The sequence below is a fragment of the Manis pentadactyla genome, chromosome 9, assembly GCF_030020395.1.
Source record: "Manis pentadactyla isolate mManPen7 chromosome 9, mManPen7.hap1, whole genome shotgun sequence".
Classification (NCBI taxonomy): Eukaryota; Metazoa; Chordata; class Mammalia; order Pholidota; family Manidae; genus Manis; species Manis pentadactyla.
Window position 1 is genome coordinate 83,345,632 of NC_080027.1, and position 12,345 is coordinate 83,357,976.

A 12,345-nucleotide genomic window follows, 5' to 3' on the forward strand; every position below is an offset into this window, starting at 1 on the left:
AAAGATAAAAAATAAATTCATGTTACATAGTTTAAAATTAGCTGATGTAAATAAAATGGACAGTTAACCATTAACTTTTATGAGTAACCTAAAAAAAAGCCAAAAGGCATATACTGTAAAGGTTTTGTAACTCAGAAAATATTAACTCATTAACATTTTTCTGATTATTTTTTTCTTTTCTTTTCAGCCTCTGACCTTTTTGAGCCTGGGAAATGCTTACCTTGCCCTGAAGAATATCAGTGGGGCACTTGAGGCCTTCAGACAAGCTTTGAAATTAACTACCAAATGCCCAGAGTGTGAAAACAGCCTGAAGTTGATTCGCTGTATGCAGTTTTATCCTTTTCTGTACAACATCACCTCTTCTGTTTGCAGTGGTAAGCAGCTATTAAATGCTGGCAAAATAATGAGCTCAAAAAGGGTTCCTAGTCTCATCAGCAGAACACAGAAAATGATTTTCTCTATTTTTCCTAAGAATTTTACATAACTGGTGTAATTCTAGATACATAGAAAAGAAGTTAATTCATTACTTGCTATATTAATACTTTAGGGTATTAGGCTTAATTCTTTCCTAGAGCCTTAGTTGAAAAAGATTGACTAAATAGTATTTCACTTTTTTCAGTGAGATGCTTTTATTAATAAAATCTCTTGTTTTCTTTACCTGCTATCATCTCCCTCACCTCTCTTTATTTCTTTCTGTTATTGGGAAGAAGGGTTTATAAATATATGGCTTTTTTCTAAAAAGCCTTTTCTTTAGCATTCATTTTACATGCTTTTGCTTAGTATTTCAGTTTCTTGAGATTTGTTTTTATTTTATGCCATTCATGTCAGAAAGGAAATTCAGTTGTCTTGAGCTTTTTCCCCAGAGTATAACTTCAACTAGCCCAGGAAACTAATAACTTGGAATAGATCTTTCTCAAGGTTGTGATATCTGGTAGTCCAGACTGTCCCAAGAATATTATTGTATCAGATACAGTAACAGTAAAAGAAAATAGTTTGACTTGGGAAGAGAGAATACTTTTTTTAGTTCTTTCAGAAAGAGCTCATTAATTAATTTTTTTTTAAATTTAGCCCTTCTTACATTGTAGTTAAACTACTTTAGAAAACAATCCAACATCTGCTAACACCTAAATAAGTACTCATACCCACTAACGGAAATGTATGCAATAGCATTTTCTAGGTTTAAAAATTAATTGATACTACTGAATTTATTTCAATATGGAGTTTTTCTTGGAGTGTTTTTGCTGTAGTTGTTTCCACGGTAATCCTGTTCATTCATAATTGGTTTGCTGAGTTCAAGCTTTGAAAAGCTGAAACTTAAAAGAAATAAATACATCTGTAGAAACCATGAACCTCTTATATTTGGAAACCTAAAGTTTGATCTACTCCAGTTATCTCTGAACTTTACTAAATGGTTGATTGAAAAAAGAAAAACCTCTGAATAATGATTTGCATTTCTGTACCTTCACATGATTCTGTCTTTTGCTTTTTCACTTTTGCAGTAATGAAATAAGCCTCATAAGTTGTCTTACTTATCTGACATACTGTCTTTCTGAATTTCTTATTATGACTTTACAAAAGTTTCAAGAGATCAACGAGGCTCATGATTCTTCTATAAAACAATCAAGGAATTCATCCTGGTTTTTATTAGATTAGAATTTAAGCTTCCCTTATCCACCCCTTTCTCAACCTAAGCCATTCTCTTACAAATCTGTTTGAAAAGCTACCAATTTGAAAGCTTTTCAGATAAGCTTTCCAGGATCAAAAATAGCTTAAGTGCTCTTAGAAGATATTTTCATAATAGTTTTTATGACCACTACTGTTAATCTTCAACAAGTTATTTTCTTTAAAGATCCATATTTGTTACTCTTTTTACAGCAAATGTAATACAGTATAATATTTTGGGTAGTATGAACTTAATGATAAGGTTGTAGGTAGTATGTTAACATCAGCAAGTATTCTACTGCTTTTCATCTATAATGGATTTTCCACACAGATTTTCAGTTTATGTCTCTTCGAATACTGCACAGGTAACATACTCTGTTACCTTTCACTATTTATTCATTCAACTTAAAAACACAGTATCACTATGCTTACAGAATTTTTCTACTTGTAAAGATGTTATAGCTAAAAAAATATGTCATTGAGTGCAAACTTCTTAGGCAGTTCTTTGAAACTTTCATTAATCTTGAAATCATTCTATTGACTGGCATTTGTTAGGTGGGTCCTCTGTCGCTCTCCTTTGAATAGCATTTCATAAGTCCTTCTGTTTCATAGGTAGTTTTGTATCACTACCACAGTTTCAAGGATACTGGGAAGGAAAACTTAATAGATTGATTTTTCAGTTGTCTGTTCTACAGTTGACTGTTGAAAAAGAAGCTAGTGCTTCCAGTTTTGATGAAACATATAATCTAAGGCAGTTTTGAAGTACATAATTCTTTCCACATTGATTGGTTTGTTATTTTACAATTTGATTTAACCTAAATAGAACCGAATGGGCTACTTAAACAAACTCATTCTTAAATAACAGCATACCTGGCCCTTTTTAAAGCAAAGTAGGATCTGTTAAATAAACTTATAATGCTCTTGAGTATAAGTCGGTCTCCTGAGTGCTCAACAATAAAAAAAAAAAAAGGACTTTTTTTTAATTGGAAAAAACTAAAAGTGTCACAGAGAATGAAAGTTCATGAAGCAATAAATGACTATCTTCTCTAATGACAAAAAAATGGAAAATAATTTTTAATAACAATATAAGCAAAACGATTAAAAGTTGAATCTAGAAAAGTTCAGAAGTAGATGATAGTGCTTATTAAAAGCATTCATTACTCACAAGATATTTTCTAAATATTTTGAACCTTTAGCCTCACAAATTTGCAAATTAAAAAGTTACATCTATGCTCAGTGAAATAAGCCAGGCAGAGAGAGACAAATGCCAATGACTTCCCTCATTTGTGGAGTATAACAATGAAGCAAAACTGAAGGAACAAAATAGCAGCAGATTCAGAGACTCCAAGAATGAACTAGTGGTTACCAAAGGGGAGGGGTGTGGAAGGGTGGGTGGGGAGGGAGGGAGAAGGGGACTAAGGGGTACTATGTTTAGTACACATGGTGTGGGGGATCACAGGGAGAACAGTGTAGCACAGAGAAAGCACATAGTGGATCTGTGGCATCTTACTTCACTGATGGACAGTGACTGCATTGGGGTATGGGCAGGGACTTGATAATATGCGTAAATGTAGTAACCACATTATTTGTTCATGTGAAACCTTCATAAGAGTGTATATCAATCATACCTTAATTTTTAAAAAAGTTACATCTAGAGAAAATATTTTCTACTATTTAAGTAATTCAGATTGTTATTTCTGATATGTATTTTTAGTATACTACATTGAGTATTATTTTTATAAGACCAGTGGTAGGTTATATTTATTAGACTCGATTTACATAAGGTGCTTACAGTTGTGCCACTAACAGTAGCATTGATATTCACCAAATGTAATAGAAGTATCTAACCAAGGATTTCTAAACCCTGGTCTTTTCTTAATTCACTGAGATACATGCCAACTTAACAGTAACTGGTCCTGATCTTTGGAAATTATGAATAAATATTATATAGAAGAACTCAGACTTTAATGTCTAAATATGCTTAGAGCTTTCTGCAAGTTTCTCTATAATATGTACTTCAAAGCCTTCACCATTAGAGAAAAAAAAATTTCCAAATCATGTACATTAGCTTTAATATCTGTTCCAGAGTGTAGAAAAGTGATCCTGCGTTGTCTTCACAACGTTTCTGTATTTATAGCATCTATTTATCTAAATCATATCTTTTTTTTTGGTATCATTAATCTACAATTACATGAGCAACATTATGTTTACTAGACTCCCCCCATCACCAAGTTTCCCCCACATACCCCATTGCAGCCACTGTCCATCAGCGTAGTAAGATGCTGTAAAATCACTACATGTCCTCTCCATGCTGTACAGCCTTCCCAGTGCCCCCGCACACAAATTATGCATGCTATTCATAATGCCCCTTTTCTTTCCACCCCCTTATCCCTCCCTTCCCACCGATCCTCCCCAGTCCCTTTCCCTTTGGTAACTGTTAGTCCATTCTTGGGTTCTGTGAGTCTGCTGCTGTTTTGCTCCTTCAGTATTTTCTTTGTTCTTATTCTACACAGATGAGGGAAACCATTTGATACTTGTATTTCTCCATCTCACTGATTTCACTGAGCATAATACCCTCTAGCTCCATCCATGTTGTTGCAAATGGTAGGATTTGTTTTCTTCTTATGGCTCAATAATATTCCATTATGTAGATGTACCACATATTCTTTATCCATTCATCTACTGATGGACACTTAGGTTGCTTCCATTTCTTGGCTATTGTAAATAGTGCTGCGATAAAAAAAAGGGGTGCATATGTCTTTTTTAAACTGGGCTGCTGCATTCGTAGGGAAAATTCCTAGGAGTGGAATTCCAGGGTCAAATGGTATTTCTTTTTTTTTTTTAATTTTGTTATCATTAATCTACAACTACATGAGGAATATTATATTTACTAGACTCCCCCCATCACCAAGTTCCCCCCACATACCCCATTACAATCAATGTTCATCAGCCTAGTAAGATGCTGTAGAATCACTACTTGTCTTTTCTGTATTGCACAACCCTCCCCATGCCCCTCCCACATTATACATGCTAATCGTAATGCCCCCTTTCTTCCCGCCCCCCTTATCCCTCCCTCCCCACCCATCCTCCCCAGTCCATTTCCCTTTGGAAACTGTTAGTTCATTCTTGGGTTCTGTGATTCTGCTGTTGTTTTGTTCCTTCAGTTTTTTCTTTGATCTTATACTCCACATATGAGTGAAATCATTTGGTATTTGTCTTTCTGTGCTGGGTTATTTCACTGAGCATAATACCCTTTAGCTCCATCCATGTTGTTGCAAATGGTAGGATTTGTTTTCTTATGGCTGAATAATATTCCATTGTGTATATGTACCACCTCTTCTGTATCCATTCATCTACTGATGGATACTTAGGTTGCTTCCATTTCTTGGCTATTGTAAATAGTGCTGCAATAAACATAGGGGTGCATCTGTCTTTTTCAAACTGGGCTGCTGCATTCTTAGGGTAAATTCCTAGAAGTAGAATTCCTGGGTCAAATGGTAAGTCTGTTTTAAGCATTTTGAAGAACCTCCATACTGCTTTCCACAATGGTTAAACTAATTTACATTCCCACCAACAGTGTAGGAGGGTTCCCCTTGCTCCACAACCTCGCCAACATTTGTTGTTGTCTGTCTTTTGGATGGTGGCGATCCTTACTGGTGAGAGGTGACATCTCATTGTGGTTTTAATTTGCATTTCTCTGATGACTAGCGATGTGGAACATCTTTTCATGTGTCTGTTGGCCATCTGAATTTCTTCTTTAGAGAACTGTCTATTCAGCTCCTCTGCCCATTTTTTAATTGGATTATTTGCTTTTTGTTTGTTGAGGTGCATGAGTTCTTTATATATTTTGGATGTCAACCCTTTATCGGATCTGTCATTTATTAATATATTCTCCCATACTGTAGGATACCTTTTTGTTCTATTGGTGGTGTCCTTTGCTGCATAGAAGCTTTTCAACTTGATATAGTCCCACTTGTTCATTTTTGCTTTTGTTTCCCTTGCCCGGGGAGATATGTTCATGAAGAAGTCACTCATGTTTATGCCCAAGAGATTTTTGCCTCTGTTTTTTTCTAAGAGTTTCATGGTTTCATGACTTACATTCAGGTCTTTGATCCATTTCAGATTTACTTTTGTGTATGGGGTTAAACAGTGATCCAGTTTCATTCTCTTACATGTGACTGTACAGTTTTGCCAACACCATCTGTTTAAGAAGCTGTCATTTCCCCATTGTATGTCCATGGCTCCTTTATCATATGTTAATTGACCATATGTTTGGGTTAATATCTGGCCTCTCTGTTCTGTTCCACTGGTCTGTGGCTCTGTTCTTGTGACAGTACCAAATTGTCTTGATTACTGTAGCTTTGTAGTAGAGCTTGAAGCTAGGAAGCGAGATGCCCCCTGCTTTATTCTTCCTTCTCAGAATTGCTTTGGCTATTCAGGGTCTTTTGAGGTTCCATATGAATTTTAGAACTATTTGTTCCAGTTCATTGAAGAATGCTGTTATTATTTTAATAGGGATTGCATTGAACCTCTAGATTACTTTAGACTGGATGGCCATTTTGAAAATATTAATTCTTCCTAGCCAAGAGCATGGGCTGAATTTCCATTTGTTAGTGTCCTCTTTAATATCTATTAGGAGTGTCTTGTAGTTTTCAGGATATAGGTCTTTCACTCCCTTGGTTAGGTTTATTCCTAGGTATTTTATTCTTTTTGATGCAATTGTGAATGGAACTGTTTTCCTGATTTCTCTTTCTGCTAGTTCATCGTTAGTGTATAGGAAAGCAACAGATCGTTCTCTGTATTAATTTTGCATCCTGTAACTTTGCTGAATTCAAATATTAGTTCTAGTAGTTTGGGAGTGGAATGTTTAGGATATTTTATGTACAATATCATGTCATCTGCAAATAGGGACAGTTTGACTTCTTCCTTACCAATCTGGATGCCTTGTATTTCTTTGTTTTGTCTGATTGCCATGGCTAAGACCTCAAGTACTATGTTGAATAACAGTGAGGAGAGTGGGCATTCCTGTCTTGTTCCTGATCTTAGGTGAAAAGCTTTCAGCTTCTTGCTGTCAAGTATGATGTTGGCTGTGGGTTTGTTATATATGGCCTTTATTATGTTGAGGTACTTGCCCTCTATACCCATTTTGTTGAGAGTTTTTATCATGAATAGATGGTGAATTTTGTTGAATGCTTTTTCAGCATCTATGGAGATGATCATGTGGTTTTTGTCCATCTTTTTGTTGATGTGGTGGATGATGTTGATGGATTTTCGAATGTTGTACATCCTTGCATCCTGGCATGAATCCCACTTCATCATGGTGTATGATCCTCTTGATGTATTTTTTTATTTGGTTTGCTAATATTTTCTTGTGTGTTTTTGCATCTATGTTCATCAAGGATATCGGTCTGTAATTTTCTCTTTTTGTGGGGTCTTTGCCTGGTTTTGGTATTAGAATGATAATGGCTTCATAGAATGAGTTTGGAAGTATTCCCTCCTCTTCTATTTTTTGGAAGACTTTAAGGAGAATAGGTATTATGTCTTCTATGTATGCCTGATAAAATTCAGCGGTAAATCCATGTGGGGTGGTGGCCTGGGGTTGTTGTTCTTGGGTAGTTTTTTGATTACCAATTCAATTTCATTGATTGTAATTGGGCTGCTTAGATTTTGTTTTTCCTTTGGTCAGTCTTAGAAGGTTGTATTTTTCTAGGAAGTTGTCCATTTCTTCGTGGTTTTCAAGCTTCTTAGCATATAGATTTTCATAATATTCTCTAATAATTCTTTGTTTTTCTGTGGTGTTCATTGTGATTTTTCCTTTCTCATTTCTGATTCTCTCGGTATAGATTATCTTTTTCTCTTATTAAGTCTGGCTAGGGGCTTATCTATTTTGTTTATTTTCTAAAAGAAGCAGCCCTTGTTTTCATTGATTTTTTTTCTGTTGTTTTATTCTTCTCAATTTTATTTATTTCTTCTCTGGTCTTTATTATGTCTCTCCTGCTGACTTTGGTTCTCATTAGTTCTTCTGTTTCCAATTTCAATAACTGTGACTTTAGACTATTCATTTGGCATTCTTCTTCCTTCTTTAAATAGGCCTGGATTGCAATATACTTTCCTCTTAGAACTGCCTTCTCTACGTCCCATAGAAGTTGGGGCTTTGTGCTGTTGTTGTCATTTGTCTCCATATATTGCTTGATCTCTGTTTTAATTTGGTCATTGATCCATTCATTATTTAGGAGCATGTTGTTAAGCCTCCATGTGTTTATAAGCCTTTTTGTTTTCTTTGTACAATTTATTTATAGTTTTATGCCTTTGTGGTCTGAGAAGTTGGTTGGTAGAATTTCAATCTTTTTGAATTTACTGAGGCTTTTTGTGGCCTAGTATGTGGTCTACTCTGGAGAATGTTCCATGTGCACTTGAGAAGAATGTGTATCCTGCTGCTTTTTGGTGTAGAGTTCTGTAGATGTCTGTTAGGTCTGTCTGTTCCAGTGTGTTGTTCAGTGCCTCTGTGTCCATACTTATTTTGTGTCTGGTTGATGTGTCCTTTGGAGTGAGTGGTGTGTTGAAGTTTCGTAGAATGAATGTATTGCATTCTATTCCCTCCTTTAATTCTGTTAGTATTTGTTTCACATATGTCAGTGCTCCTGTGTTGGGCGGGCGCATAGATACTTATAATGGTTGTATCCTTGTTGGGCTGACCCCTTTATCATTATGTAATGTCCTTCTTTATCTCTTTTTTCTTTTCTTTGTTTTGAAGTCTATTTTGTCTGGTACAAGTACTACAACACCTGCTTTTTTCTCCCTATTGTTTGCATCAAATATCTTTCTCCATCCCTTCACTTTTAGTCTGTGTATATCTTTGAGTTTGAGTGAGTCTCTTGTAAGCAGCATATAGATGGATCTTGCTTTTTTATCCATTCTGTTACTCTGTGTCTTTTGATTGGATTGGTACATTGAATCCAAATTACATTTACGGTAATTATCGACAGATATGTACTTACTGCCATTGCAGGCATTGGATTCATGGTTACCAAAGGTTCAAGGGTAGCTTCTTTACTATCTAACCATCTAACTTCTCTTGCTTATAAAGCTATTATAAACACAGTCTGATGATTCTTTATTTCTTTCCCTTCTTATTCTTCCTCCTCCATTCTTTTTATGTTAGGTGTTTTATTCTGTACTCTTTTGTGTTTCCTTTGACTTTTTGTGAGTAGTTGATTTTTGTTTTTTGTGTTTAGTTAGTATTTGGTTGGTCTGCTTTCTTTGCTGTGATTTTCTTTTCTCTGGAAACATCTATTTAGCCTTGGGAGTGCTTCCATCTAAAGCAGTCCCTTTAAAATATCCTGTAGAGGTGGTTTGTTGGAGACAAATTCCCTCAACTTTTGTTTGTCTGGGATTTATTTAATCCCTCCTTCATATTTAAATGATAATCATGCTGGATACAGTAATCTTGGTTCAAGGCCCTTCTGTTTCAATGCATTAAATATATCATGCCATTCTCTTCTTGTCTGTAAAGTTTCTGTTGAGAAGTCTGATGATAGCCCTATGGGTTTTACTTTGTAGGTGACCTTTTTTCTCTCTCTGGCTGCCTTTAATACTCTGTCCTTGCCTTTGATCTTTGCCATTTTAATTATTATGTGTCTTGGTGTTGTCCTCCTTTGGTCCCTTGTGTTGGGAGATCTGTGGGCTTCCATGGTCTGAGAGACTATTTCCTCCCACAGTTTGGGGAAGTTTTCAGCAATTATTTCTTCTAAGACACTTTCTATCCCTTTTTCTCTCTTCTTCTTCTTCTGGTACTCCTATAAGTGTGAATATTGTTCCGTTTGGATTGGTCACACAGTTCTCTTAATATTATTTCATTCCTAGAGATCCTTTTATCTCTCTCTGTCTCAGCTTCTCTGTATTCCTGTTCTCTGATTTCTATTCCATTAACAGTCTCTTGCTCCTTGTCCAGTCTGTTCTTAAGCCCTTCTATTGATTGTTTCATTGCTGTCATCTTCCTCTGGACTTCATCCCTTAGCTCTTGCATATTTATTTGCAGGTCCATCAGCTTGGTTATGACTTTTATTTTGAATTCTTTTTCAGGAAGATTGGTTATATCTATCTCAGCAGGCCTTCTCTCTCGTGTTGTCTGAGTGATTCTTGACTGGTCCAGATTCTTCTTCCTTTTCATGGTGATAAAAGTGGTCACAGGCAGGTGGCATGTGTGTCAGCTGGGAGAACAAAGTCCCTTCCTGCTTGTTGGTTGCCTTGCCCTTCTCTGCTGCCTGTGTCATCTACCTGCACACTTGGAACAGCCTCTGGGATAATCTGAGCTGCCATGCGTGCAGTGGCTGTCGAGACAGCCTAGTATACTGCGGGCTGTCACAGCAACGCTGGGTTTGTTCTCCTGCGAGAACAGCTCCATTTTGTGCCTTCTGAACCTTGGTCCTCCAGCTTCTATGGCCTGTTCCGTTTATCCCCACACTGGGAGGCAGTCTGTGGGATAAACTCCTGAGCTGCCGTGCGCGGGGCCACCATCAGGTTAACCTAGAGCACTGAAGTGGGTTGCAGCCATGCCTGGTGTGTTCTTCTGCAAGAACAGCTCCATTTCGTACCTTCCAGACCTTGTTCCAGCTTCCGCCGCCTATCCCAGTTAGCTGCACACTATGAGGACACTCTTTGTGTGGTTGCTGTTGGTGGGGTCACTCTCCAGCTGCTATGCAACTGTGGCGGGTCAGCCTGTCCACTTGCAGCGCTGGCTTTGGGGAATGAATGGCAGGCTGCTTATCGCAGTGACCGGCTTTGGGGCTGATTTATCCCCTAAGGGGTTAGGAGGCCCGAGGTTCCTCAAGATTCCCAGCCTGCTGGGCTGAGTGTGCTGGACTGAGTTTTTTCCACTGTTGGGCCCTTGTCCCTTTAAAACTTTTAAAAATCGCCCACTTTTCTCTTGCCCCAGGGGAGCTGGCTGTGGGGACCTGCTTGCAGTCTCCATCTCGGACCCTACCCTTCCGTTTCTCTAATGTCCAGCACACCATGCAATGTGTGTCTTTGCTCCCAGTGGAGATTACTAGAGCTGGTTATTTAGCAGTCCTGTACTTCCACTTTGTCCCCACTCTGACTCCTTTCCTCCCACCGGTGAGTTGGAGTTGGGGGAGTGCTCTGGTCCCGCCCCGTCACGGCTTTGTATCTTCGTGAGATGTTGAGTTCTCGCAGATATAAATGTAGCCTGGCTGTTGTACTGTGACCTGTTCTCTCTTTTAGGAATAGTTATATTTGTTCAAAAATATATATAGTTTTGGGAGGAGATTTCTGCTGCTCTATCATGCCTCTATGTTGAGTCCTCCCCTCAAAAACCCAGTTTTTACAGCATTTTTAATAGGCTGCTAGTTAGCTTCCCTCCATTTATTTCTGTAAGAAGAATTAAACTTTTGGTTAATTTACTGCAGGTTTCAAAATCCTGACATGGAGGCACATCCTGCAACAAGCCTATATATATAAGTCTGTATATGTAATATGTCTAGATTTTCTATTTCTTAATTTCAAAGGGCTTAATTATTTAGTTAGCAAATAATCCTTGATAATTATCTATGCAGTAGAGGGGGTAATAAGAAAAGTTCCTTTTTTATGAATCTAGAAGCAATTGTTAGGATTTACTGAACTCAAAAGTCCACCTGTGGTAGAGCTGAGACTGGAATCTCACAGGACTCAGTCCTCTGCCTTCTAAGGCCTGTGTGGTACCAGTGCATAATTCTTTTACTCCCCAAAAGTCAGAACCTATCCCACTACCATGATTGAAAGAATTCATATTTGTAGATTCTTGAGAGAGTTTATGAAAATGGTAAAGTCTCTACACTTTTTATGTCATCCCTCAAAAGAGGTACATACATCCCTATGTAAAACATGAGACTACACTAGCTGGGGGTGGGGGGGTGGGCAGTCATAACCCTAAAATGATCCCTTTCAGTTTAGCATGTCCTTGATCTCTTCTGCATTTTGTATCAGTTTATTCACATAGCCTTTGACTGTACACAGACCTGGAGGCCATACTTGGTAGTATTATCACAGCAGGTAATACTTATCTGCTGAGATTCCCAGCATTTAACTTTCATCAACAAAATGATTGTCTTTGGTTTTCAGAAGAACTTAAGACAGTAAGTCAGATCCTGATTACCACTCTTTTTATCCTTCAGGTTTTGAAAGGCACTGATACATACATACATATATAGATAGATAGAGATATAAATCTTGGTTTTTAATGTGGGCTTTTTGTCTTGCATGCAAGAATTTTCTTTTGAGAAATGAGCCTATTGACCGTAGGCTAAGTTTTTTCCATACTATCCTCCAGTTGTATTGTTCACCTGACCAAATAATATTTAAGAAAAATGAAATTTGATACTGGATATAACCTAAAGCAACAGAATATATGCTTTCTTTCAACCAAAGGAAACTGAGTGTGGCTTATTCATTTATTCATTCAACTAATACTGAACTATGTAACCAACCACTACTCTAGGAACTTCTAACCAAACAAAATACTCCAGGTACTATAAAAGAGATTTTGCTGGAAGGAAACAGAGCTGATGATAGACATAATAAGGAAGAGCCAAGGGAAAAAGAGCAGAAGGGTTGGGGTGAGATTTAAATTGGATTGAAAGAGTGACATTTGAGCAGACTTGAAGGAGTTGAGGGGTTTGGCCATGTGGA

At 37.2% G+C, this 12,345-nt stretch overlaps 1 protein-coding gene across 5 annotated transcripts in view; it reads left to right on the forward strand.

The window, feature by feature from the left end:
• TTC17 (tetratricopeptide repeat domain 17) overlaps window positions 1-12,345 on the forward strand; it is a 160,679-nt gene that overhangs the window by 67,626 nt on the left and 80,708 nt on the right. For all 5 annotated transcript variants that reach the window (XM_036891710.2, XM_036891711.2, XM_036891713.2 and 2 more), the window contains exon 16: window positions 188-374. In XM_036891710.2, the coding sequence (XP_036747605.2) occupies window positions 188-374 (187 nt within the window). The remainder of the gene's footprint in view (window positions 1-187; window positions 375-12,345) is intronic.